We start from the raw sequence: 26,061 nt of genomic DNA on the forward strand, positions 1-26,061 counted from the left end.
AAGAGTTTATTCTACAACCACAGCAGCAAGAAATGATCTCCCAAAATCTTTCTGTGTTCTTAAGGGAGGCACCTTCTTTAAGCTCAAACCATTTATGATCATACTCCTCCTTCTTAGGAGCAATTGTTAGTCTCTGCTTTCATCTTTTCAGGAGATTAATTAAGACGTGAATTGACTTCTCACGAGTTAATTCATCTCCCTATTTAGGTGGCCACAAGGATTATACTGTGGTCTCTTTGGGGTAAACAACTTGTTTGATTTTGGTTTAGCCACTGAAGAAATAAAAACCTTTTTAGGGGTCACTGATACACCTGGTCCTTAAAACCAACAAAGAAGAGAACGGCACGGAAGCTGCAATATCAAGAAAACGTATTTATTAAGCTCACATGAGGGAGACTGCGTCAAACAGTACCCTCAGGCCACTGTAGGAGACAGTCTAAGGAGCACAGAGAACAGGGGCCTTTCATGGCCAGTTTATTGCTGAGTTAGCATGAAGACGGAAAAGGAGATCTGATTTTTTTGTCGCACGTAAAGAGAAATTGCGTCTCGTCCGCGTACAACACGATTTTTGCTCCGTGCGCCTCAGCCAAGTCTGCTAAGTGAGACATATAAAGATAAAAAAGGGTGGGACTAAGGATTGACCCCTGTGGAACCACGACATTTGAGTGATGGAATTGGTGCTGAAAAAGGGGGGGACCAAACTGTTTGCTGTCGATTGTCCAGAAACGAGGCAAACCAGTGGAGCACGGTAGCTCCTGTAGCCACATTCCGAAAGTCTTCTTAGTAGCAGATCATGGGGCACGGTATCGAAATATGCTGATAGATCTAACAAAATCAGTACGGCTTTACCTCATTGATCTAAGGTCTCCTTAATGGTCGCTGAGACCCCCAGTAGTGTGGTTTCAGTACTAAAATTAGATTTGAAGCCGGACTGGCTTTGATGGAAAACATGATTGGATTCTGCGTACATAGTGATGACCTCATTCACGTATTTTTCCAACACCTTCAAAAAGAAGGGAAGCCGGGATATTGGTCTATAATTTGAAACCAACTCTGGGTATGCTTTCATTTTTTTCAGTAGGGGTAATATTTTTGCGTTCTTCCACCTGCCCAGGACCTGCCCATCCTCCAAGGAAGGGTTCAATACCCGGTTTAACGCCAGGTTAAAAGCCTCACTAGAACCTGCCAAAATCTTGGCTGGACAAGGGTCAGACGGTGAACCAAATTTCAAGGCCTTCATAATTTCCAATGATTTGTCTAGGGATACGGGGGAAAATTGCAAAAGTGGCGGACCTAATGGCTGCACAGGAGGTGTGTAAGGCCCAAGAGATTCCCCCTCTTGCCTTGGCCTCGCCCAGAAGGAATCTTGAAACAGCTTTATTTCCTCATAGAAATGAGAAGCTAAATTACTAGTCCAGGCTTCAGTAGGAATAAAGAGACTATCCGCTGAGCTTGGAGATAAAAACTCTTTAACTGTTTTAAAAATGTCCTTGCTCTGGCTAGCAGATTAAGCTATTTTAGAGGAGAGGAAACGTTTTTTCTCGTCTAATACTTTCTTATAATGTCTTTCAGTGCTTGTTTATAGATGGATTTGGAAGTAGAATCAAAGTTTCTACGCCAAGACCTCTCCAGGCGTTTGCACTGACTCTTACTCTTCTTGGGAGCGGGAGTGAACCAAAGTGCTGAGGTCAGAGTGACCTTACCCGGGCGCGAGGAAAGGGGGGCAAGCTCCTCTGCTCGCAACTGGAGCCAATTCTCAAGTTCTTCTGCGTCCTCCTCCACATTTCCGTGGAAAGAAATTGGATGAGTGTTTAAGGCGATATTAAGGACATCTGTTGTGATTTGGCTAAAAGGCCTGAAATGATGGTCTTCCGTGTATTTTACTAGGATTCCCTACCGTTTTCAACATGAACTCTAGCAACGCATGATCGGTCCAAATTACCAGGACGAGCTAAGGTAGCTACTATATCAGTAGAGAAAATTTGGTCCAAAATATGGCCTTTCTCATGGGTTCCTTGAGAAATATGTGGTATAAATTTAAAAAGAGCCAAGGAATCATATAATCTCTTTGGTTCTGGGTCCGTAAATTTATACATATAAATATTAAAATCACCCAAGACTAAACAATGTTTGAAGCGGATAGCCAGGGGAGATACAGCAGTGCTAATGGTGTCAAGAAATTCACCCGCAGGACCCGGGGGGCTTTAAATTAATATACCAGCCACCGATTGTTGTGCTGACACCCTTTTGTGGAAGTCCAGACTCTCCTCTCTGGTTATGTCAGGCGTGGGGACCATCAAGCAGGAAACATTGTGTTTAAAAATAATAGCAATGCCGCCCCCCGTGCCAGACAGTCGGTCCTTCCTAAGTATTCGATAGTCCGGCGGGATGGCCAAGGCAATAAAGGAGTTGGAAGTTTCTTTAAGCCAGGTTTCGGTTATAAAAAGGAAGTCTGGACTTTTATCAACTAGTAAATCATGTATTATCAGAGCATGTTTAACCAAAGATTGTACATTCCAAATCAAGGCTGTTAGATGGTCATTATTATTGCCAGGGTTAATCTCACTGCCAAGCGAAATTGCCTTACGGTCATAAGACGATACATCTCCAATACCCTGGTTAGAGATAGTCCAGCCGCAATTTTTGCACTCCACATAATGATTATCTAAAGTTAAGGGTACAAGGGGGCAACAATTCACTCTTTTACCTAATGTCATGAGTTGAGTCCTACTGTAGGCAAGATGCTTCCCGTCCTCCACCCCAGCATTCCCAATCGCGAGGCCGACTCCGGCTGCCTCCCAGACGTGGACGGGCGCAGACGGGCTTGTCTTTGGCGCGCCTTCGGGGCGCCAGCAGCCCGCCCACTGTGCGGTCGGCACATCCTGGGTTTTATGGGCACAGAGTGAAAGAAACTAGCACGCTGACCTTGGTAGGTGGGCCCGCTCTAATAGGCGGACTCCGCAGGTCATATGTGTGAAATTAGCAGCCTACTGAAAAACAATGTGGAAAGCGAGCTGAAGCAGTGTGCAAACGCAGTAAGTTTTTAAAAATGATTAAAAGTATCCACCATTCACCACAGCCGTACCTGTTAACGCTGCGCGATCAGCACAGCCCGGGTTTTATGGGCGGGGAGCGAAAGAAACTAGCACGCTGACCTTGGTAAGCGGGCCCGCTCTAACAGGCGAACACTGCAGGTCATATGCGTGAAATTAGCAGCCTACTGAAAAACAATGTGGAAAGCGAGCTGAAGCTGTGTGCGAATACAGTACGCTTTAAAAAATGATTAAAAGTATACACAATTCACCATTCACCCCAGCCGAACCCGTTAACGCTGCACGATAAGCACAGCCCGGGTTTTATGAGCGGGGAGCGAAAGAAACTAGCATGCTGACCTTGGTAGGTGGGCCTGCTCTAACAGGCGGACACCGCAGGTCATATGCTTCAAATTAGCATCCTACTGAAAAACAATGTGGAAAGTGAGCTGAAGCAGCATGCAAATACAGTAAGTTTTTAAAAATGATTAAAAGTATCCAACATTCAACCCAGCCGTACCCATAGCTACAGGCCTTTCTGAGCATTTGCAAGGCACTGGAAGAGGGAGAAAGCACTTAGTGAGCACATGGCTAACTAAAATGGCTGCCAAGAACAAAATGGCTTTCAGCTCATGCTAACAGCATTTCCTGCAATCTTTAACACCACCAGGGACTTTTTATAGCTTTCAGATTTAAATAATGGCTCTTAGTGCAGAAAATGGGAGTCCACAGTTAATGCGACAAATATTCTTTCACTTTAGCAGTTAGCTTCATATTCCAATGAGTTTTACCATTTTATTTAGCAAATTTTACTGTTGTTTCTTTGAGGTTCCAAGACCCTACTCCCTTTTGAACTAAATTGTTCATAAATGAGAGTGCTTTAAGATCACCAATGGATTTATCATTGACATTAATTTCACAAATCATACTAAAAGTAACAAAAGGGACAGCTACATAGTCAATGAACAGCAAACAGTAGATTTAAGTGTAAAATGTGTGTGAATCTCATTCTCAATTCTTCCATTGAGTATTACGAATGACGTTTTTCTTAGTACTTCAAAAGGAGAACACCTCTTTTATGAAGTTTACTATTGAGGGGAAGCTTGAAGGTCTAATTTGTAATGCTACATCTTTGTCCTCATTTGCAATTAACCTAAGGGCATGGGTGGATACTGTGGCATTAAAGTCAGCTACCAATATTATATATTTACATTCCTGTCACTCCCTAATGCCATAGATAAAGGTTAAAAATGTGGTTACTTCACATGCACTGAGTCGGTGGGGATATATGCGTTCACCACCAAAAGATACTCGTTGGTGTCTTGACGTCCTTGAATATTTTTTTATGGCAAGGATTAAATTCCAATCATGGACGAAATTACTGCAAGTAAATTGAAATTATTGCTGAGATACACTCCAACCCTTTTAACCAGAGACAGCAGCAGAATTGTTAGATTCTCATTTAGCATAGATTACAATGATGGTGATACTGTGAGGTATGGAGGCCAAAATGTCTCACCAAGAGTTTTTGGAGAAGAAGACTCTGCTATCCTTCTCCTCCTAAAGGGAAATTAAATTGATGACTCGACTGTGTAGCATGTCATAATTTCATAGGAATAAACTTGATACCAATTTTAAATTGAAAATTACTCTCGCCCTGCTAGATGCCCATTCATTCTCAATTGGCCTGAGGCAAATAATATTTCTTTGAGTCGTCTGTAATTCATCAATATTAGTAAAGCACTCTTAAGATTTCTTGGTCAAGATGCCAATACATTTCAATGAAAAGGCACATTCAAAACATTATACAAGATGTTGACCCCCACTTTTTCTCAACTATAAAATATATTGGCCACCAAATTGTAGGAAAATATCTTAACTTGTAGATTCAGGGAGATAGAGGAGACCGCTCGGGGAAGATCTCCATTTGGAGAGGCCAGGATATCCTCAGCCTGTTGCCACGATGAATTGCTGGCAGCCTATTTTGGGGAAGAAACAACCACCCTTTCTAACATTGGAACATTGTCTTTTTTCTTAACTTCCACACCAGGATTGGCATTTAAGTTGAAGCAATGTTTTTTGCACATTTTCTGCAGAGGATACAATGTCCTAAGTTGTTTTATAATCCTCTTGTGTTTTTGTTTGTTGCCCCTTTATTCTTCAGATTTTTCTTACCGCCCGGTTTTGTAGACACAGGGACTTCTTCATTGACAAATATTGGGAAGAGATTGCTCATTTTACCCTTAATAGGGAGAAGGAGGGCCCAGTTACTGATTCCTTTGACAAAGGCTCTAAGAGATTTTTCAGGGAGAAGAACAGCGTATTCTCCTTCAAAATGGAGGCTTGTTGTTCCTTTTCTGACAATACAGAGAACCAGCTGAATCGAGAGCTAGACAGCGGTACCCTACTTGATTTGCCATGTTGGACAACTGATTGTGAGGGACAGCTAAAGATTCCCTCCCGCTTTCTTTACACGGGAGTGAGGGGGCACAAGGTAGTATTATCTGATCAAACCCTTTTATCCTGGGTCTAGGATTTTAATATGGTCAGGAGAGAATCTAAAATAGGATCTGAATTGCTGACGCATTTTTTTCGAGTGAGCCGAATTAGAGGGCAGAATTCTCTCTAAACACTGTAATGATTCAGAGTACTTTATGGATTAGAGCAGATATAACTCAAATGATAGTAGCAGACGTCCTTCAAATGGTAAAGAGATTCTCACCGTACTATTAAAGAGCTGCATCCTAGGTTGCAGGATGTGGCCCAAAGGAGTGCTTACCTCACAGGTGATGCAGTCGATATGCAGTGGCGGCTGCTTACGAGAAGCTGCAGTGGGGCGGGATTGGGGAAGAGGGGAAGGCGGGTAAAAAACAAATCACTTACCTGCCAGCTGTCCATCTGGCCGGCTCCTCTCCACCATCCTCTCTGTCTACTTCCTGGCTTCTTCTGTGGAAACAGGAAGCACCCATGCTCCCAGGATCACCATAGCCAATCACAACTCTGCAATGCAGCGTTGTGATTGGTCTGAGTGCAGTGCTTCGGTGCTCAGACAGGAAATGAGCGCCAGAGCATGTTCTCCATGCAGGTTGTAATCCAGCCTGCATAGAGAACATGCAAAGAACGCATGAATGTTTGGCCGGCCCAAGAGGGCTGGTCAAACATTAATGTGCACCCCACTCCTCCCACTGCTCTGAGAGCAAATTCACCCCACCCCTTACTTAGAGTTATTATTAGTTTCTTTTTCCTTTTTTTTTCACTGCCAAAAGCAGTGGGGCAACGCTTCACCTCCCTGGCAGACGAACCGCCAATGATTGATATGCGATGATGCTGGTTAAGGTCAATAACTAGGTCAAGGAGAGTAAAGTCTCCTGTGGGAGGTGCTTGTTCCATGGTCTCAAGGCTCTTAGACTCCATGCACGCTCCCTCGCCATCGGATAGCTCTTTGAGTAGATATGATTTCTGGAGCCTCTCCACACCGCACCGCCAGCTCTGCTTCCCAGTATCAGCATCCGCTCATGTGATTACCACATATAAATTGGTCCTTAGGTATGAACCTGGCATTGATAAGGTGCCACGTTGCCCAGACGGTAAAAATACCTGTTAAGAAGGCAAAATAAAAGACAAAAAATACAGGAACATTGCCACTGTCACATAAATCAGTCATCCCCGCCACATAATTCTAGTGGCCCTGCATATACACTGACAAATATCACTCAGACGTACATTCTGCATTTTAGTGGTCCTCGTTTACTAGCGTGGATTCAGCGCATGATTCAACATTATGTTCCTATAAACTGAATTTCAGCATATAATTTATATCATCTCTTGTTCTCATTTATTGGCTCAGTGGGAGAGGGAGCTAAAACTGTGCTCATATGAACAACATTTCACTATAAGTAAAATCATTTTCCAGAGTGCTGTAAGGTCTGTGTAGGCAGGCAAAGCCCATGGGACTCATAACTACTTTAAAAGGATTGGAACACAGGCAGATGCCAATGAAAACAAAACAATCTGTTGAATGGGAATTAGTACTGAAAATGACTCTTTGCAGTCTTCTAGTTCATGACGTGGTGTTCATTATATCATTAGAATTAACAACCATATGCAAATCCTTCCTAATGCTTAAACAGCACCCCTAAACTCCCCCAGTCAAACTTTGACTTGTCTATCTGTTGAGGTGCAGCATGATTCTGGGGCACAGCTGCATGGCCAGTATCGGTCACACCAGGACCGCTTGGGAATATGCTGCAGTGATACTTCCAATAGTCCTTTCTTCTGGTTTGCTGTTGGGAGCTGTGAGCTTTACTCTTGTGAAATACATTTCAGTGTCTGGTGTCTGTTGTCCATGGTTCTCTTTTAACTGTGGGGAAGAAGAAGAAGGGTGATGATGACTCGTATATGTGTGAATTCAGTGGATGCTCTTAGCGTTCACCGCCAAATGGGGAAAGTGGCAATGCAACTAATGTGAATGTTGTGTTTGATATGTACCAGTGTGTGCTCACATCTTCATCATGAGATAGAAACATTCCAAAGTAGATTGTGTCTGATATTTCTCTTCTCCCCTCAGGAGCCTCAGCCTGTGACCTGGAGAAGGAAAGAGGTAAATGACATATCAGTGAATTTGAATATTTATGGGCTAAATATGAAATCTGTGGAGATGGGGGCAAGTGTAAGCACATACATTTTGATATGCTTTCACAGTCAAGGAAGGAATACTTTTTAGAGGTGTGCCAAACTCATTTAATTTGCTTTTGTGTAAATAAGTGACATTTCATAAGAATCATGCAAGATTATGCCTAATTAAATGATATACAAATCTGCTAATTTGCGCTAAATGTTGGCGCAAAATTAGTAACAGCGTTATTTTTTTAAATGAGGGCATCTTTTGTGCTAAAAAAATAGTGCCAAAAAAAGCACTATGAACAGCACCCTTTGTGTTCTGTTGTGCCTGTGTTTTCACTGTATATTTTAAACAGGATTCGCATGACACCTTAAATGTAGCGGCCTCAAAAAACAAAGTGATGGATGGAATGCTTGAATTACTCCCAGGCCCTGGTGATCGCTCTTGGCCACATCCCAATCCATAATTTTCACCCACCATGCCACCTCAGTTTGGACCCAATCATATGCAGATCATTTTTTACCCTCATCCAATCAGAACAGTCCAGGTGAAACTGTGAGGTTGGGACCTTCCTCAACTGGAAAACAAGCGGCCCAGGACCGTTTTTGCAATTATTTTGGGCTCGACAGCCAGGTATGGCTTGATTCCAGTAGCACAGAGAGCCCTGGACCCATGTCTGGGCATACCAGTCACACTTAGGGCATCAAAAGCAAAGCTTTGGATGAAAAGCTTGAATTAATCTAAGCCACTGGTGATCTCTCCGGGCCGCATCCCAATCTTTCATTTCTTGCACAACATGTCACTCTCATTTTGTACCCAGCCATTTGCAAACCAGTCTTGACTCTGCTTCAAACAGTCAAGACGGAACTGCCAGGCCAGTTCCTCCCGAGAGTGGATCTCAAGCAACCCAGGACCGGTTTCACCCTTATTATGGGCTCCTAAACCATGAACACCTTGATTTCGGTGACACAGTGAGCACGGAACCTCGCCTGGGCACACGTATCACACTTAGGTCATGATATAACAAAGTGACTTATGGAATGCTTGAATTAATGCCATTCAGTGGCGATTATTCTCAGTCGTGCCCACATCCATCATTTTTTACCCACCGTGCCACCTGAGGCAAGACCCAAACATGCAAATTAGTCTTGACCCTGCTCCAATCAGAACAGTCCAGTTCCAAGTACCTAGGCAGGACCTTCCTTAACTGGGAAAAAAGCAACCGAGGACTCGTTCTGCCTTTATTATGGGCTTGTCAGCCAGGTATACCTTGATTCCGGTGGCACAGTGAGTACTGGGATCCAGGTTTAGGCATACTGGTCACACTTAGGGTATCCAAAAACAAAGTGATGGATGGAATGCCTGAATCAATCTCAGCCACTGGTGATCGCTCTGGACTGCATCCCAATACACTGTTTATCGCTCTCCATGCCACCTCAGTTTAGACCCAGCCATTTTCAAATTAGTTTTGACCCTGCTCCAATCAGAACAGTCCAATCAGAATAGCGAGGTCTGCACTTGCCACAGGAAGGCGTTCCATGGGTGGAGTGTGGGTGCCTGCGTTGGCGCAGTAAGATAGCAGGAATGCGTCTTATCTTAGTAGATATGTTGCATTCCTGTCCTCTCCCTGTCACACAACACTGTGCAGTAAGGTGTCTTGCTGTGTTGTGCTGTGTGACTTGTTAGCAAATCTGGCACTAAATGCATACAGGCTAGGGATATAAAAAGAAACCTAGGTATTATAATCATACAGGCTAGGGATATAAAAAGAAACCTAGGTATTATAATCATACAGGCTAGGGATATAAAAAGAAACCTAGGTATAATAATCATACAGGCTAGGGATATAAAAAGAAACCTAGGTATTATAATCATACAGGCTAGGGATATAAAAAGAAACCTAGGTATTATAATCATACAGGCTAGGGATATAAAAAGAAACCTAGGTATAATAATCATCCAGGCTAGGGATATAAAAAGAAACCTCAGTATTATATTCATACAGACTGGGGATATAAAAAGAAACCTAGATATTATAATCATACAGGCTAGGGATATAAAAATAAACCTAGGTATAATAATCATACAGGCTAGGGATATAAAAAGAAACCTAGGTATTATAATCATACAGGCTAGGGATATAAAAAGAAACCTAGGTATTATAATCATACAGGCTAGGGATATAAAAAGAAACCTAGGTATAATAATCATCCAGGCTAGGGATATAAAAAGAAACCTAGGTATTATAATCATACAGGCTAGGGATATAAAAAGAAACCTAGGTATAATAATCATACAGGCTATGGATATAAAAAGAAACCTAGGTTTTATAATCATACAGGCTAGGGATATAAAAAGAAACCTCAGTATTATAATCATACAGGCTGGGGATATAAAAAGAAACCTAGGTATTGTAATCATACAGGCTATGGATATAAAAAGAAACCTAGGTTTTATAATCATACAGGCTAGGGATATAAAAAAAGAAAGCTAGGTATTATAATTGTTCCTAGTCCCTCAGGCTACACATATGTAGTTTACAATGTCGGGCAGACAACTCCTATAGCTTAAAATGTACATTTGTGTTCCTCAGTCGAAGCCCACTTCACTCTCATAAAGAACATTCTTGCTGTAGTGCACATGGCCAAATTGATGGAGTGCTGGGCTCGTCATGAGCATGGAAAGGGTTAACTAGCCAGTAGTCAAATCTATTTTTTCAATGTGATCTCCGTGAAAGTCAATAATGGCATCAAGTCATAATCAACTACCATTGTCGGAGCAGTTATGTTTGGAGAGTTCAGAATCTGTAATAAACTTTGAAAAGCAAAAATCTGAATTTGACTGCTGCTCTTTTGACCTTTCACATGAGCTGTGGATTGACCTCTTACAGCCATCCAAACTCCTAGACATTTGTAGGAAGAAGCCCTCTAGAGTTTCTGTGTTTAAAAACCATGAGCTGTTTTCAGTGGAATCTAATACAGCACTTGTGATGTCTGAAAGACCTGTTGTAATCTCTTCTGTAGGTTTTTGGCACACCCAGTATTGCCATTTGCTCAATACTGGGCCATTCAGAAATACTGCCTTCTTATTGGTGCATTTGTTGTACTTGTCCCTCCTTTGGGTGTCTGGTTGACGCCCAGGCGATTTCACTCATTGTTCTTCCAGGTGAACCATCACTACGGGAGACTGGTTCCTCCTGGCCGGCCATCCCTTCTCAGGTGCGTTGTTCACTTTTATTTCGGCAGCTCGGCATCCGTGTGCATCATTTTGTAGTCCTTTGTTTGTTTCTTTTTTTAGATGTTCAGGTCCGGCGTAGTCCTTTGTTGGCTCGTACACGATTCCAGGGAGAGCTGGAAAGACCCCACGGTACCAGGAACTGATGCTTCGGCCGGCTAGATGCTGCATTGCCACACGCCTCTCTCTGACCCAGTCCCAGCCACCCTCTCCATGGGGTGCCTGTGAGGCCTCTCCCTGACCCAGTCTCAGTCCCAGCCACCCTCTCCATGGGGTCCCTGCGAGGCCTCTCCCTGACCCAGTCTCAGACCCAACCACCCTCTCCATGGGGTCCCTGTGAGGCCTCTCTCTGACCCCGTCTCAGACCCAGCCCCCCTCTCTATGGGGTCCTGCGAGGCCTCTCTCTGACGCCGTCTCAGCCCCAGCCACCCTCTCCATGGGGTCCCTGGGAGGCCTCTCTCTGACCCAGTCTCAGTCCCAGCCAGCCTCTCCATGGGGTCCCTGCGAGGCGTCTCTCTGACCCAGTCTCAGCCCCAGCCACCCTCTCCGTGGGGTCCCTGCGAGGCCTCTCTCTGACCCAGTCTCAGTCCCAGCCACCCTCTCCATGGGGTCCCTGCGAGGCCTCTCTCTGACCCCGTCTCAGTCCCAGCCCCCCTCTCCATGGGGTCCCTGCGAGGCCTCTCTCTGACCCCGTCTCAGTCCCAGCCACCCTCTCCATGGGGTCCCTGCGAGGCCTCTCTCTGACCCCGTCTCAGTCCCAGCCACCCTCTCCATGGGGTCCCTGCGAGGCCTCTCTCTGACCCAGTCTCAGTCCCAGCCACCCTCTCCGTGTGGTCCCTGCGAGGCCTCTCTCTGACCAAGTCTCAGCCCCAGCCACCCTCTCCATGGGGTCCCTGCGAGGCCTCTCTCTGACCCCGTCTCAGCCCCAGCCACCCTCTCCATGGGGTCCCTACGAGGCCTCTCTCTGACCCTGTCTCAGTCCCAGCCACCCTCTCCATGGGGTCCCTGCGAGGCCTCTCTCTGACCCCGTCTCAGCCCCAGCCACCCTCTCCATGGGGTCCCTGCGAGGCCTCTCTCTGACCCAGTCTCAGTCCCAGCCACCCTCTCCATGGGGTCCCTGCGAGGCCTCTCTCTGACCCCGTCTCAGTCCCAGCCACCCTCTCCATGGGGTCCCTGCGAGGCCTCTCTCTGACCCCGTCTCAGCCCCAGCCACCCTCTCCATGGGGTCCCTGCGAGGCCTCTCTCTGACCCCGTCTCAGTCCCAGCCACCCTCTCCATGGGGTCCCTGCGAGGCCTCTCTCTGACCCCGTCTCAGCCCCAGCCACCATCTCCATGGGGTCCCTGCGAGGCCTCTCTCTGACCCAGTCTCAGTCCCAGCCACCCTCTATGTGGGGTCCCTGCGAGGCCTCTCTCTGACCCAGTCTGAGTCCCAGCCACCCTCTCCATGGGGTCCCTGCGAGGCCTCTCTCTGACCCCGTCTCAGCCCCAGCCACCCTCTCCATGGGGTCCCTGCGAGGCCTCTCTCTGACCCAGTCTCAGCCCCAGCCACCCTCTCCATGGGGTCCCTGCGAGGCCTCTCTCTGACCCAGTCTGAGTCCCAGCCACCCTCTATGTGGGGTCCCTGGGAGGCCTCTCTCTGACCCCGTCTCAGCCCCAGCCACCCTCTCCATGGGGTCCCTGCGAGGCCTTTCTCTGACCCAGTCTCAGCCCCAGCCACCCTCTCCATGGGGTCCCTGCGAGGCCTCTCTCTGACCCCGTCTCAGTCCCAGCCACCCTCTCCATGGGGTCCCTGCGAGGCCTCTCTCTGACCCCGTCTCAGCCCCAGCCACCCTCTCCATGGGGTCCCTGCGAGGCCTCTCTCTGACCCAGTCTGAGTCCTAGCCACCCTCTCCATGGGGTCCCTGCGAGGCCTCTCTCTGACCCCGTCTCAGTCCCAGCCACCCTCTCCGTGGGGTCCTGCGAGGCCTCTCTCTGACCCAGTCTCAGCCCCAGCCACCCTCTCCATGGGGTCCCTGTGAGACCTCTCTCTGACCCCGTCTCAGCCCCAGCCACCCTCTCCATGGGGTCCCTGCGAGACCTCTCTCTGACCCCGTCTCAGCCCCAGCCACCCTCTCCATGGGGTCCCTGCGAGGCCTCTCTCTGACCCAGTCTCAGTCCCAGCCACCCTCTCCATGGGGTCCCTGCGAGGCCTCTCTCTGACCCCGTCTCAGCCCCAGCCACCCTCTCCATGGGGTCCCTGCGAGGCCTCTCTCTGACCCAGTCTCAGCCCCAGCCACCCTCTCCATGGGGTCCCTGCGAGGCCTCTCTCTGACCCAGTCTCAGCTCCAGCCACCCTCTCCATGGGGTCCCTGCGAGGCCTCTCTCTGACCCCGTCTCAGCCCCAGCCACCCTCTCCATGGGGTCCCTGCGAGGCCTCTCTCTGACCCCGTCTCAGCCCCAGCCACCCTCTCCATGGGGTCCCTGCGAGGCCTCTCTCTGACCCAGTCTCAGTCCCAGCCACCCTCTCCATGGGGTCCCTGCGAGGCCTCTCTCTGACCCCGTCTCAGCCACAGCCACCCTCTCCATGGGGTCCTGCGAGGCCTCTCTCTGACCCGTCTCAGTCCCACCCACCCTCTCCATGGGGTCCCTGCGAGGCCTCTCTCTGACCCCGTCTCAGTCCCAGCCACCCTCTCCATGGGGTCCCTGCGAGGCCTCTCTCTGACCCCGTCTCAGCCCCAGCCACCCTCTCCATGGGGTCCCTGCGAGGCCTCTCTCTGACCCAGTCTCAGTCCCAGCCACCCTCTCCGTGGGGTCCCTGCGAGGCCTCTCTCTGACCCAGTCTCAGTCCCAGCCACCCTCTCCATGTGGTCCCTGCGAGGCCTCTCTCTGACCCAGTCTCAGCCCCAGCCACCCTCTCCATGGGGTCCCTGCGAGGCCTCTCTCTGACCCCGTCTCAGTCCTAGCCACCCTCTCCGTGGGGTCCCTGCGAGGCCTCTCTCTGACACCGTCTCAGCCCCAACCCTCTCCATGGGGTCCCTGCGAGACCTCTCGCTGGCCCAGTCTGAGTCCCAGCCACCCTCTCCGTGGGGTCCCTGCGAGGCCTCTCTCTGACCCAGTCTCAGTCCCAGCCACCCTCTCCATGGGGTCCCTGCGAGGCCTCTCTCTGACCCTGTCTGAGTCCCAGCCACCCTCTCCATGGGGTCCCTGCGAGGCCTCTCTCTGACCCTGTCTGAGTCCCAGCCACCCTCTCCATGGGGTCCCTGCGAGGCCTCTCTCTGACCCAATCTCAGTCCCAGCCACCCTCTCCATGGGGTCCCTGCGAGGCCTTTCTCTGACCCCGTCTCAGCCCCAGCCACCCTCTCCGTGGGGTCCTGCGAGGCCCCTCTCTGACCCGGTCTCAGTCCCAGCCACCCTCTCCGTGGGGTCCTGCGAGGCCTCTCTCTGACCCGGTCTCAGTCCCAGCCACCCTCTCCATGGGGTCCCTGCGAGGCCTCTCTCTGACCCAGTCTCAGTCCCAGCCACCCTCTCCATGGGGTCCCTGCGAGGCCTCTCTCTGACCCAGTCTGAGTCCCAGCCGCCCTCTCCATGGGGTCCCTGCGAGGCCTCTCTCTGACACTGTCTCAGTCCCAGCCACCCTCTCCATGGGGTCCCTGCGAGGCCTCTCTCTGACCCCGTCTCAGCCCCAGCCACCCTCTCCATGGGGTCCCTGCGAGGCCTCTCTCTGACCCCATCTCAGCCCCAGCCACCCTCTCCATGGGGTCCCTGCGAGGCCTCTCTCTGACCCCGTCTGAGTCCCAGCCACCCTCTCCATGGGGTCCCTGCGAGGCCTCTCTCTGACCCTGTCTGAGTCCCAGCCACCCTCTCCATGGGGTCCCTGCGAGGCCTCTCTCTGACCCCGTCTGAGTCCCAGCCACCCTCTCCATGGGGTCCCTGCGAGGCCTCTCTGACCCAGTCTCAGCCCCAGCCACCCTCTCCATGGGGTCCCTGTGAGGCATCTCTCTGACCCCGTCTCAGTCCCAGCCACCCTCTCCATGGGGTCCTGCGAGGCCCCTCTCTGACCCGGTCTCAGTCCCAGCCGCCCTCTCCATGGGGTCCCTGTGAGGCCTCTCCCTGACCCAGTCTCAGACCCAACCACCCTCTCCATGGGGTCCCTGCGAGGCCTCTCTCTGACCCGGTCTCAGTCCCAGCCACGCTCTCCATGGGGTCCCTGCGAGGCCTCTCTCTGACCCAGTCTCAGCCCCAGCCACCCTCTCCATGGGGTCCCTGCGAGGCCTCTCTCTGACCCCGTCTCAGTCCCAGCCACCCTCTCCGTGGGGTCCTGCGAGGCCTCTCTCTGACCCGGTCTCAGTCCCAGCCACCCTCTCCATGGGGTCCCTGCGAGGCCTCTCTCTGACCCCGTCTCAGTCCCAGCCACCCTCTCCATGGGGTCCCTGCGAGGCCTCTCTCTGACACAGTCTCAGTCCCAGCCACCCTCTCCATGGGGTCCCTGCGAGGCCTCTCTCTGACCCTGTCTGAGTCCCAGCCACCCTCTCCATGGGGTCCCTGCGAGGCCTCTCTCTGACCCTGTCTGAGTCCCAGCCACCCTCTCCATGGGGTCCCTGCGAGGCCTCTCTCTGACCCCGTCTTAGTCCCAGCCACCCTCTCCATGGGGTCCCTGCGAGGCCTCTCTGACCCAGTCTCAGCCCCAGCCACCCTCTCCATGGGGTGCCTGTGAGGCCTCTCCCTGACCCAGTCTCAGGCCCAGCCACCCTCTCCGTGGGGTCCTGCGAGGCCTCTCTCTGACCCAGTCTCAGCCCCAGCCACCCTCTCCATGGGGTCCCTGCGAGGCCTCTCTCTGACCCAGTCTCAGTCCCAGCCACCCTCTCCATGGGGTCCCTGCGAGGCCTCTCTCTGACCCAGTCTCAGTCCCAGCCACCCTCTCCATGGGTTCCCTGCGAGGCCTCTCTCTGACCCGGTCTCAGTCCCAGCCACCCTCTCCATGGGGTGCCTGTGAGGCCTCTCCCTGACCCCGTCTCAGCCCCAGCCACCCTCTCCATGGGGTCCCTGCGAGGCCTCTCTCTGACCCCGGCTCAGACCCAGCCACCCTCTCTGTGGGGTCCCTGCGAGGCCTCTCTCTGACCCCGTCTCAGCCCCAGCCACCCTCTCCATGGGGTCCCTGCGAGGCCTCTCTCTGACCCAGTCTCAGCCCCAGCCACCCTCTCCATGGGGTCCCTGCGAGGCCTCTCCCTGACCCAGTCTCAGTCCCAGCCACCCTCTCCATGGGGTCCCTGCGAGGCCTCTCTCTGACCCAGTCTCAGTCCCAGCCACCCTCTCCATGGGGTCCCTGCGAGGCCTCTCTCTGACCCAGTCTCAGCCCCAGCCACCCTCTCCGTGGGGTCCCTGCGAGGCCTCTCTCTGACCCAGTCTCAGTCCCAGCCACCCTCTCCGTGTGGTCCCTGCGAGGCCTCTCTCTGACCACGTCTCAGCCCCAGCCACCCTCTCCGTGGGGTCCCTGCGAGGCCTCTCTCTGACCCCGTCTCAGCCCCAGCCACCAACTCCATGGGGTCCCTGCGAGGCCTCTCTCTGACCCAGTCTCAGTCCCAGCCACCCTCTCCATGGGGTCCCTGCGAGGCCTCTCTCTGACCCAGTCTCAGCCCCAGCCACCCTCTCCATGGGGTCCCTGCGAGGCCTCTCTCTGACCCCGTCTCAGTCCCAGCCACCCTCTCCGTGGGGTCCTGCGAGGCCTCTGTCTGACCCCATCTCATTTCCAGCCACCCTCTCCATGGGGTCCCTGCGAGGCCTCTCTCTGACCCAGTCTCAGTCCCAGCCACCCTCTCCATGGGGTCCCTGCGAGGCCTCTCTCTGACCCCGTCTCAGACCCAGCCCCCCTCTCTATGGGGTCCTGCGAGGCCTCTCTCTGACCCAGTCTCAGTCCCAGCCACCCTCTCCATGGGGTACCTGCGAGGCCTCTCTCTGACCCAGTCTGAGTCCCAGCCACCCTCTCCGTGGGGTCCCTGCGAGGCCTCTCTCTGACCCTGTCTCAGTCCCAGCCACCCTCTCCATGGGGTCCCTGTGAGGGCTCTCTCTGACCCCGTCTCAGTCCCAGCCACCCTCTCCATGGGGTCCCTGCGAGGCCTCTCTCTGACCCCGTCTCAGCCACAGCCACCCTCTCCATGGGGTCCCTGCGAGGCCTCTCTCTGACCCAGTCTCAGTCCCAGCCACCCTCTCCATGGGGTCCCTGCGAGGCCTCTCTCTGACCCAGTCTCAGTCCCAGCCACCCTCTCCATGGGGTCCCTGCGAGGCCTCTCTCTGACCCAGTCTCAGTCCCAGCCACCCTCTCCATGGGGTCCCTGCGAGGCCTCTCTCTGACCCAGTCTCATTCCCAGCCGCCCTCTCCATGGGGTCCCTGTGAGGCCTCTCCCTGACCCAGTCTCATCCCCAGCCACCCTCTCCATGGGGTCCCTGCGAGGCCTCTCTCTGACCCCGTCTCAGCCCCAGCCACCCTCTCCATGGGGTCCCTGCGAGGCCTCTCTCTGACCCCGTCTCAGACCCAACCACCCTCTCCATGGGGTCCCTGTGAGGCCTCTCTCTGACCCGGTCTCAGTCCCAGCCACCCTCTCCATGGGGTCCCTGCGAGGCCTCTCTCTGACCCAGTCTCAGCACCAGCCACCCTCTCCATGGGGTCCCTGCGAGGCCTCTCCGACCCCGTCTCAGCCCCAGCCACCCTCTCCATGGGGTCCCTGCGAGGCCTCTCTCTGACCCCGTCTGAGTCCCAGCCACCCTATCCATGGGTTCCCTGCGAGGCCTCTCTCTGACCCCGTCTCAGCCCCAGCCACCCTCTCCATGGGGTCCCTGCGAGGCCTCTCTCTGACCCCGTCTCAGCCACAGCCACCCTCTCCATGGGGTCCCTGCGAGGCCTCTCTCTGACCCCGTCTCAGTCCCAGCCACCGTATCCATGGGTTCCCTGCGAGGCCTCTCTCTGACCCCGTCTCAGCCCCAGCCACCCTATCCATGGGTTCCCTGCGAGGCCTCTCTCTGACCCCGTCTCAGCCCCAGCCACCCTCTCCATGGGGTCCCTGCGAGGCCTCTCTCTGACCCAGTCTCAGTCCCAGCCACCCTCTCCATGGTGTCCCTGTGAGGCCTCTCTCTGACCCCGTCTCAGCCCCAGCCCCCCTCTCCATGGGGTCCCTGCGAGGCTTCTCTCTGAACCAGTCTGAGTCCCAGCCACCCTCTCCATGGGGTCCCTGCGAGGCCTCTCTCTGACCCCGTCTCAGCCCCAGCCACCCTCTCCATGGGGTCCCTGCGAGGCCTTTCTCTGACCCCGTCTCAGCCCCAGCCACCCTCTCCGTGGGGTCCCTGCGAGGCCTCTCTCTGACCCCGTCTCAGCCCCAGCCACCCCCTCCATGGGGTCCCTGCGAGGCCTCTCTCTGACCCAGTCTCAGCCTCAGCCACCCTCTCCCTGGGGTCCCTGCGAGGCCTCTCTCTGACCCAGTCTCAGCCCCAGCCACCCTCTCCGAGGGGTCCCTGCGAGGCCTCTCTCTGACCCCGTCTCAGTCCCAGCCACCCTCTCCATGGGGTCCCTGCGAGGCCTCTCTCTGACCCTGTCTGAGTCCCAGCCACCCTCTCCATGGGGTCCCTGCGAGGCCTCTCTCTGACCCCGTCTCAATCCCAGCCACCCTCTCCATGGGGTCCCTGCGAGGCCTCTCTCTGACCCAGTCTGAGTCCCAGCCACCCTCTCCATGGGGTCCCTACGAGGACTCTCTCTGACCCAGTCTCAGTCCCAGCCACCCTCTCCATGGGGTCCCTGCGAGGCCTCTCTCTGACCCCGTCTCAGCCCCAGCCACCCTCTCCGTGGGGTCCCTGCGAGGCCTCTCTCTGACCCCGTCTCAGTCCCAGCCACCCTCTCCGTGGGGTCCTGCGAGGCCTCTCTTTGACCCAGTCTCAGTCCCAGCCACCCTCTCCATAGGGTCCCTGCGAGGCCTCTCTCTGACCCAGTCTCATTCCCAGCCGCCCTCTCCATGGGGTCCCTGTGAGGCCTCTCCCTGACCCAGTCTCAGACCCAACCACCCTCACCATGGGGTCCCTGTGAGGCCTCTCTCTGACCCGGTCTCAGTCCCAGCCACCCTCTCCATGGGGTCCCTGCGAGGCCTCTCTCTGACCCAGTCTCAGCCCCAGCCACCCTCTCCATGGGGTCCCTGCGAGGCCTCTCTCTGACCCCGTCTCAGCCCCAGCCACCCTCTCCATGGGGTCCCTGCGAGGCCTCTCTCTGACCCAGTCTCAGTCCCAGCCACCCTCTCCATGGGGTCCCTGCTAGGCCTCTCTCTGACCCCGTCTCAGCCCCAGCCACCCTCTCCATGGGGTCCCTGCTAGGCCTCTCTCTGACCCAGTCTCAGCCCCAGCCACCCTCTCCATGGGGTCCCTGCGAGGCCTCTCTCTGACCCCGTCTCAGTCCCAGCCACCCTCTCCATGGGGTCCCTGTGAGGGCTCTCTCTGACCCCGTCTCAGTCCCAGCCACCCTCTCCATGGGGTCCCTGCGAGGCCTCTCTCTGACCCCGTCTCAGCCCCAGCCACCCTCTCCATGGGGTCCCTGCGAGGCCTCTCTCTGACCCAGTCTCAGTCCCAGCCACCCTCTCCATGGGGTCCCTGCTAGGCCTCTCTCTGACCCCGTCTCAGCCCCAGCCACCCTCTCCATGGGGTCCCTGCTAGGCCTCTCTCTGACCCAGTCTCAGCCCCAGCCACCCTCTCCATGGGGTCCCTGCGAGGCCTCTCTCTGACCCCGTCTCAGTCCCAGCCACCCTCTCCATGGGGTCCCTGTGAGGGCTCTCTCTGACCCCGTCTCAGTCCCAGCCACCCTCTCCATGGGGTCCCTGCGAGGCCTCTCTCTGACCCCGTCTCAGCCCCAGCCACCCTCTCCATGGGGTCCCTGCGAGGCCTCTCTGTGACCCCGTCTCAGCCCCAGCCACCCTCTCCATGGGGTCCCTGCGAGGCCTCTCTCTGACCACGTCTCAGTCCCAGCCCCCCTCTCCATGGGGTCCCTGCGAGGCCTCTCTCTGACCCAGTCTCAGTCCCAGCCACCCTCTCCATGGGGTCCCTGCGAGGCCTCTCTCTGACCCTGTCTCAGCCCCAGCCACCCTCTCCATGGGGTCCCTGCGAGGCCTCTCTCTGACCCAGTCTGAGTCCCAGCCACCCTCTCCATGGGGTCCCTGCGAGGCCTCTCTCTGACCCCGTCTCAGCCACAGCCACCCTCTCCATGGGGTCCCTGCGAGGCCTCTCTCTGGCCCAGTCTCAGTCCCAGCCACCCTCTCCATGTGGTCCCTGCGAGGCCTCTCTCTGACCCAGTCTCAACCCCAGCCACCCTCTCCATGGGGTCCCTGCGAGACCTCTCTCTGACCCCGTCTCAGCCCCAGCCACCCTCTCCATGGGGTCCCTGCGAGTCCTCTCTCTGACCCCGTCTCAGCCCCAGCCACCCTCTCCATGGGGTCCCTGCGAGGCCTCTCTCTGACCCCGTCTCAGTCCCAGCCACCCTCTCCATGGGGTCCCTGCGAGGCCTCTCTGACCCAGTCTCAGCCCCAGCCACCCTCTCCATGGGGTGCCTGTGAGGCCTCTCCCTGACCCAGTCTCAGCCCCAGCCACCATCTCCATGGGGTCCCTGCGAGGCCTCTCTCTGACCCCGTCTCAGCCCCAGCCACCCTCTCCATGGGGTCCCTGCGAGGCCTCTCTCTGACCCCGTCTCAGCCCCAGCCACCCTCTCCATGGGGTCCCTGCGAGGCCTCTCTCTGACCCAGTCTCAGTCCCAGCCACCCTCTCCATGGGGTCCCTGCGAGGCCTCTCTGACCCAGTCTCAGCCCCAGCCACCCTCTCCATGGGGTGCCTGTGAGGCCTCTCCCTGACCCCGTCTCAGTCCCAGCCACCCTCTCCATGGGGTCCCTGCGAGGCCTCTCTCTGAATCAGTCTCAGTCCCAGCCCCCCTCTCCATGGGGTCCCTGCGAGGCCTCTCTCTGACCCAGTCTCAGTCCCAGCCACCCTCTCCATGGGGTCCCTGCGAGGCCTCTCTCTGACCCAGTCTGAGTCCCAGCCACCCTCTCCATGGGGTCCCTGCGAGGCCTCTCTGACCCAGTCTCAGCCCCAGCCACCCTCTCCATGGGGTCCCTGTGAGGCCTCTCCCTGACCCCGTCTCAGTCCCAGCCACCCTCTCCATGGGGTCCCTGCGAGGCCTCTCTCTGAATCAGTCTCAGTCCCAGCCCCCCTCTCCATGGGGTCCCTGCGAGGCCTCTCTCTGACCCTGTCTCAGCCCCAGCCCCCCTCTCCATGGGGTCCCTGCGAGGCCTCTCTCTGACCCAGTCTGAGTCCCAGCCACCCTCTCCATGGGGTCCCTGCGAGGCCTCTCTCTGACCCCGTCTCAGCCCCAGCCACCCTCTCCATGGGGTCCCTGCGAGGCCTCTCTCTGGCCCAGTCTCAGTCCCAGCCACCCTCTCCATGTGGTCCCTGCGAGGCCTCTCTCTGACCCAGTCTCAGCCCCAGCCACCCTCTCCATGGGGTCCCTGCGAGGCCTCTCTCTGACCCCGTCTCAGTCCTAGCCACCCTCTCCGTGGGGTCCCTGCGAGGCCTCTCTCTGACCCAGTCTCAGTTCCAGCCACCCTCTCCATGGGGTCCCTGCGAGGCCTCTCTCTGACCCCGTCTCAGTCCCAGCCACCCTCTCCATGGGGTCCCTGCGAGGCCTCTCTCTGACCCAGTCTCAGCCCCAGCCACCCTCTCCATGGGGTCCCTGCGAGGCCTCTCTCTGACCCCGTCTCAGCCCCAGCCACCCTCTCCATGGGGTCCCTGCGAGGCCTCTCTCTGACCCCGTCTCAGCCCCAGCCACCCTCTCCATGGGGTCCCTGCGAGGCCTCTCTCTGACCACATCTCAGTCCCAGCCCCCCTCTCCATGGGGTCCCTGCGAGGCCTCTCTCTGACCCAGTCTCAGTCCCAGCCACCCTCTCCATGGGGTTCCTGCGAGGCCTCTCTCTGACCCAGTCTCAGTCCCAGCCACCCTCTCCATGGGGTCCCTGCGAGGCCTCTCTCTGACCCTGTCTCAGCCCCAGCCACCCTCTCCATGGGGTCCCTGCGAGGCCTCTCTCTGACCCAGTCTGAGTCCCAGCCACCCTCTCCATGGGGTCCCTGCGAGGCCTCTCTCTGACCCCGTCTCAGCCACAGCCACCCTCTCCATGGGGTCCCTGCGAGGCCTCTCTCTGGCCCAGTCTCAGTCCCAGCCACCCTCTCCATGTGGTCCCTGCGAGGCCTCTCTCTGACCCAGTCTCAGCCCCAGCCACCCTCTCCATGGGGTCCCTGCGAGGCCTCTCTCTGACCCCGTCTCAGTCCTAGCCACCCTCTCCGTGGGGTCCCTGCGAGGCCTCTCTCTGACACCGTCTCAGCCCCAGCCACCCTCTCCATGGGGTCCCTGCGAGGCCTCTCTCTGACCCAGTCTCAGTCCCCGCCACCCTCTCCATGGGGTCCCTGCGAGGCCTCTCTCTGACCCCGTCTCAGTCCCAGCCACCCTCTCCATGGGGTCCCTGCGAGGCCTCTCTCTGACCCAGTCTCAGCCCCAGCCACCCTCCCCATGGGGTCCGTGCGAGGCCTCTCTCTGACCCAGTCTCAGTCCCAGCCACCCTCTCCATTGGGTCCCTGCGAGGCCTCTCTCTGACCCCGTCTCAGTCCCAGCCACCCTCTCCATGGGGTCCCTGCGAGGCCTCTCTCTGACCCCGTCTCAGCCCCAGCCACCCTCTCCATGGGGTCCCTGCGAGGCCTCTCTCTGACCCCGTCTCAGCCCCAGCCACCCTCTCCATGGGGTCCCTGCGAGGCCTCTCTCTGACCCAGTCTCAGTCCCAGCCACCCTCTCCATGGGGTCCCTGCGAGGCCTCTCTCTGACCCTGTCTCAGCCCCAGCCACCCTCTCCATGGGGTCCCTGCGAGGCCTCTCTCTGACCCAGTCTGAGTCCCAGCCACCCTCTCCATGGGGTCCCTGCGAGGCCTCTCTCTGACCCCGTCTCAGCCACAGCCACCCTCTCCATGGGGTCCCTGCGAGGCCTCTCTCTGGCCCAGTCTCAGTCCCAGCCACCCTCTCCATGTGGTCCCTGCGAGGCCTCTCTCTGACCCAGTCTCAACCCCAGTCACCCTCTCCATGGGGTCCCTGCGAGACCTCTCTCTGACCCCGTCTCAGCCCCAGCCACCCTCTCCATGGGGTCCCTGCGAGTCCTCTCTCTGACCCCGTCTCAGCCCCAGCCACCCTCTCCATGGGGTCCCTGCGAGGCCTCTCTCTGACCCCGTCTCAGTCCCAGCCACCCTCTCCATGGGGTCCCTGCGAGGCCTCTCTGACCCAGTCTCAGCCCCAGCCACCCTCTCCATGGGGTGCCTGTGAGGCCTCTCCCTGACCCAGTCTCAGCCCCAGCCACCCTCTCCATGGGGTCCCTGCGAGGCCTCTCTCTGACCCCGTCTCAGCCCCAGCCACCCTCTCCATGGGGTCCCTGCGAGGCCTCTCTCTGACCCCGTCTCAGCCCCAGCCACCCTCTCCATGGGGTCCCTGCGAGGCCTCTCTCTGACCCAGTCTCAGTCCCAGCCACCCTCTCCATGGGGTCCCTGCGAGGCCTCTCTGACCCAGTCTCAGCCCCAGCCACCCTCTCCATGGGGTGCCTGTGAGGCCTCTCCCTGACCCCGTCTCAGTCCCAGCCACCCTCTCCATGGGGTCCCTGCGAGGCCTCTCTCTGAATCAGTCTCAGTCCCAGCCCCCCTCTCCATGGGGTCCCTGCGAGGCCTCTCTCTGACCCAGTCTCAGTCCCAGCCACCCTCTCCATGGGGTCCCTGCGAGGCCTCTCTCTGACCCAGTCTGAGTCCCAGCCACCCTCTCCATGGGGTCCCTGCGAGGCCTCTCTGACCCAGTCTCAGCCCCAGCCACCCTCTCCATGGGGTCCCTGTGAGGCCTCTCCCTGACCCCGTCTCAGTCCCAGCCACCCTCTCCATGGGGTCCCTGCGAGGCCTCTCTCTGAATCAGTCTCAGTCCCAGCCCCCCTCTCCATGGGGTCCCTGCGAGGCCTCTCTCTGACCCTGTCTCAGCCCCAGCCCCCCTCTCCATGGGGTCCCTGCGAGGCCTCTCTCTGACCCAGTCTGAGTCCCAGCCACCCTCTCCATGGGGTCCCTGCGAGGCCTCTCTCTGACCCCGTCTCAGCCCCAGCCACCCTCTCCATGGGGTCCCTGCGAGGCCTCTCTCTGGCCCAGTCTCAGTCCCAGCCACCCTCTCCATGTGGTCCCTGCGAGGCCTCTCTCTGACCCAGTCTCAGCCCCAGCCACCCTCTCCATGGGGTCCCTGCGAGGCCTCTCTCTGACCCCGTCTCAGTCCTAGCCACCCTCTCCGTGGGGTCCCTGCGAGGCCTCTCTCTGACACCGTCTCAGCCCCAGCCACCCTCTCCATGGGGTCCCTGCGAGGCCTCTCTCTGACCCAGTCTCAGTCCCAGCCACCCTCTCCATGGGGTCCCTGCGAGGCCTCTCTCTGACCCCGTCTCAGTCCCAGCCACCCTCTCCATGGGGTCCCTGCGAGGCCTCTCTCTGACCCAGTCTCAGCCCCAGCCACCCTCTCCATGGGGTCCCTGCGAGGCCTCTCTCTGACCCCGTCTCAGCCCCAGCCACCCTCTCCATGGGGTCCCTGCGAGGCCTCTCTCTGACCCCGTCTCAGCCCCAGCCACCCTCTCCATGGGGTCCCTGCGAGGCCTCTCTCTGACCACGTCTCAGTCCCAGCCCCCCTCTCCATGGGGTCCCTGCGAGGCCTCTCTCTGACCCAGTCTCAGTCCCAGCCACCCTCTCCATGGGGTTCCTGCGAGGCCTCTCTCTGACCCAGTCTCAGTCCCAGCCACCCTCTCCATGGGGTCCCTGCGAGGCCTCTCTCTGACCCTGTCTCAGCCCCAGCCACCCTCTCCATGGGGTCCCTGCGAGGCCTCTCTCTGACCCAGTCTGAGTCCCAGCCACCCTCTCCATGGGGTCCCTGCGAGGCCTCTCTCTGACCCCGTCTCAGCCACAGCCACCCTCTCCATGGGGTCCCTGCGAGGCCTCTCTCTGGCCCAGTCTCAGTCCCAGCCACCCTCTCCATGTGGTCCCTGCGAGGCCTCTCTCTGACCCAGTCTCAGCCCCAGCCACCCTCTCCATGGGGTCCCTGCGAGGCCTCTCTCTGACCCCGTCTCAGTCCTAGCCACCCTCTCCGTGGGGTCCCTGCGAGGCCTCTCTCTGACACCGTCTCAGCCCCAGCCACCCTCTCCATGGGGTCCCTGCGAGGCCTCTCTCTGACCCAGTCTCAGTCCCCGCCACCCTCTCCATGGGGTCCCTGCGAGGCCTCTCTCTGACCCCGTCTCAGTCCCAGCCACCCTCTCCATGGGGTCCCTGCGAGGCCTCTCTCTGACCCAGTCTCAGCCCCAGCCACCCTCCCCATGGGGTCCGTGCGAGGCCTCTCTCTGACCCAGTCTCAGTCCCAGCCACCCTCTCCATTGGGTCCCTGCGAGGCCTCTCTCTGACCCCGTCTCAGTCCCAGCCACCCTCTCCATGGGGTCCCTGCGAGGCCTCTCTCTGACCCCGTCTCAGCCCCAGCCACCCTCTCCATGGGGTCCCTGCGAGGCCTCTCTCTGACCCCGTCTCAGCCCCAGCCACCCTCTCCATGGGGTCCCTGCGAGGCCTCTCTCTGACCCAGTCTCAGTCCCAGCCACCCTCTCCATGGGGTCCCTGCGAGGCCTCTCTGACCCAGTCTCAGCCCCAGCCACCCTCTCCATGGGGTGCCTGTGAGGCCTCTCCCTGACCCCGTCTCAGTCCCAGCCACCCTCTCCATGGGGTCCCTGCGAGGCCTCTCTCTGAATCAGTCTCAGTCCCAGCCCCCCTCTCCATGGGGTCCCTGCGAGGCCTCTCTCTGACCCAGTCTCAATCCCAGCCACCCTCTCCATGGGGTCCCTGCGAGGCCTCTCTCTGACCCAGTCTGAGTCCCAGCCACCCTCTCCATGGGGTCCCTGCGAGGCCTCTCTGACCCAGTCTCAGCCCCAGCCACCCTCTCCATGGGGTCCCTGTGAGGCCTCTCCCTGACCCCGTCTCAGTCCCAGCCACCCTCTCCATGGGGTCCCTGCGAGGCCTCTCTCTGAATCAGTCTCAGTCCCAGCCCCCCTCTCCATGGGGTCCCTGCGAGGCCTCTCTCTGACCCTGTCTCAGCCCCAGC

General features: G+C 56.9%; 1 protein-coding gene across 12 annotated transcripts in view; it reads left to right on the top strand.

The window, feature by feature from the left end:
- The window catches only part of LOC147665765 (butyrophilin subfamily 1 member A1-like), a 523,821-nt gene that overhangs the window by 116,604 nt on the left and 381,156 nt on the right, over nucleotides 1-26,061 (top strand). For all 12 annotated transcript variants that reach the window (XM_086949524.1, XM_086949523.1, XM_086949526.1 and 9 more), the window contains exon 4: nucleotides 7,600-7,632. In XM_086949524.1, the coding sequence (XP_086805650.1) occupies nucleotides 7,600-7,632 (33 nt within the window). The remainder of the gene's footprint in view (nucleotides 1-7,599; nucleotides 7,633-26,061) is intronic.

This window comes from Lissotriton vulgaris, unplaced genomic scaffold (genome assembly GCF_964263255.1).
Source record: "Lissotriton vulgaris unplaced genomic scaffold, aLisVul1.2 SCAFFOLD_219, whole genome shotgun sequence".
Classification (NCBI taxonomy): Eukaryota; Metazoa; Chordata; class Amphibia; order Caudata; family Salamandridae; genus Lissotriton; species Lissotriton vulgaris.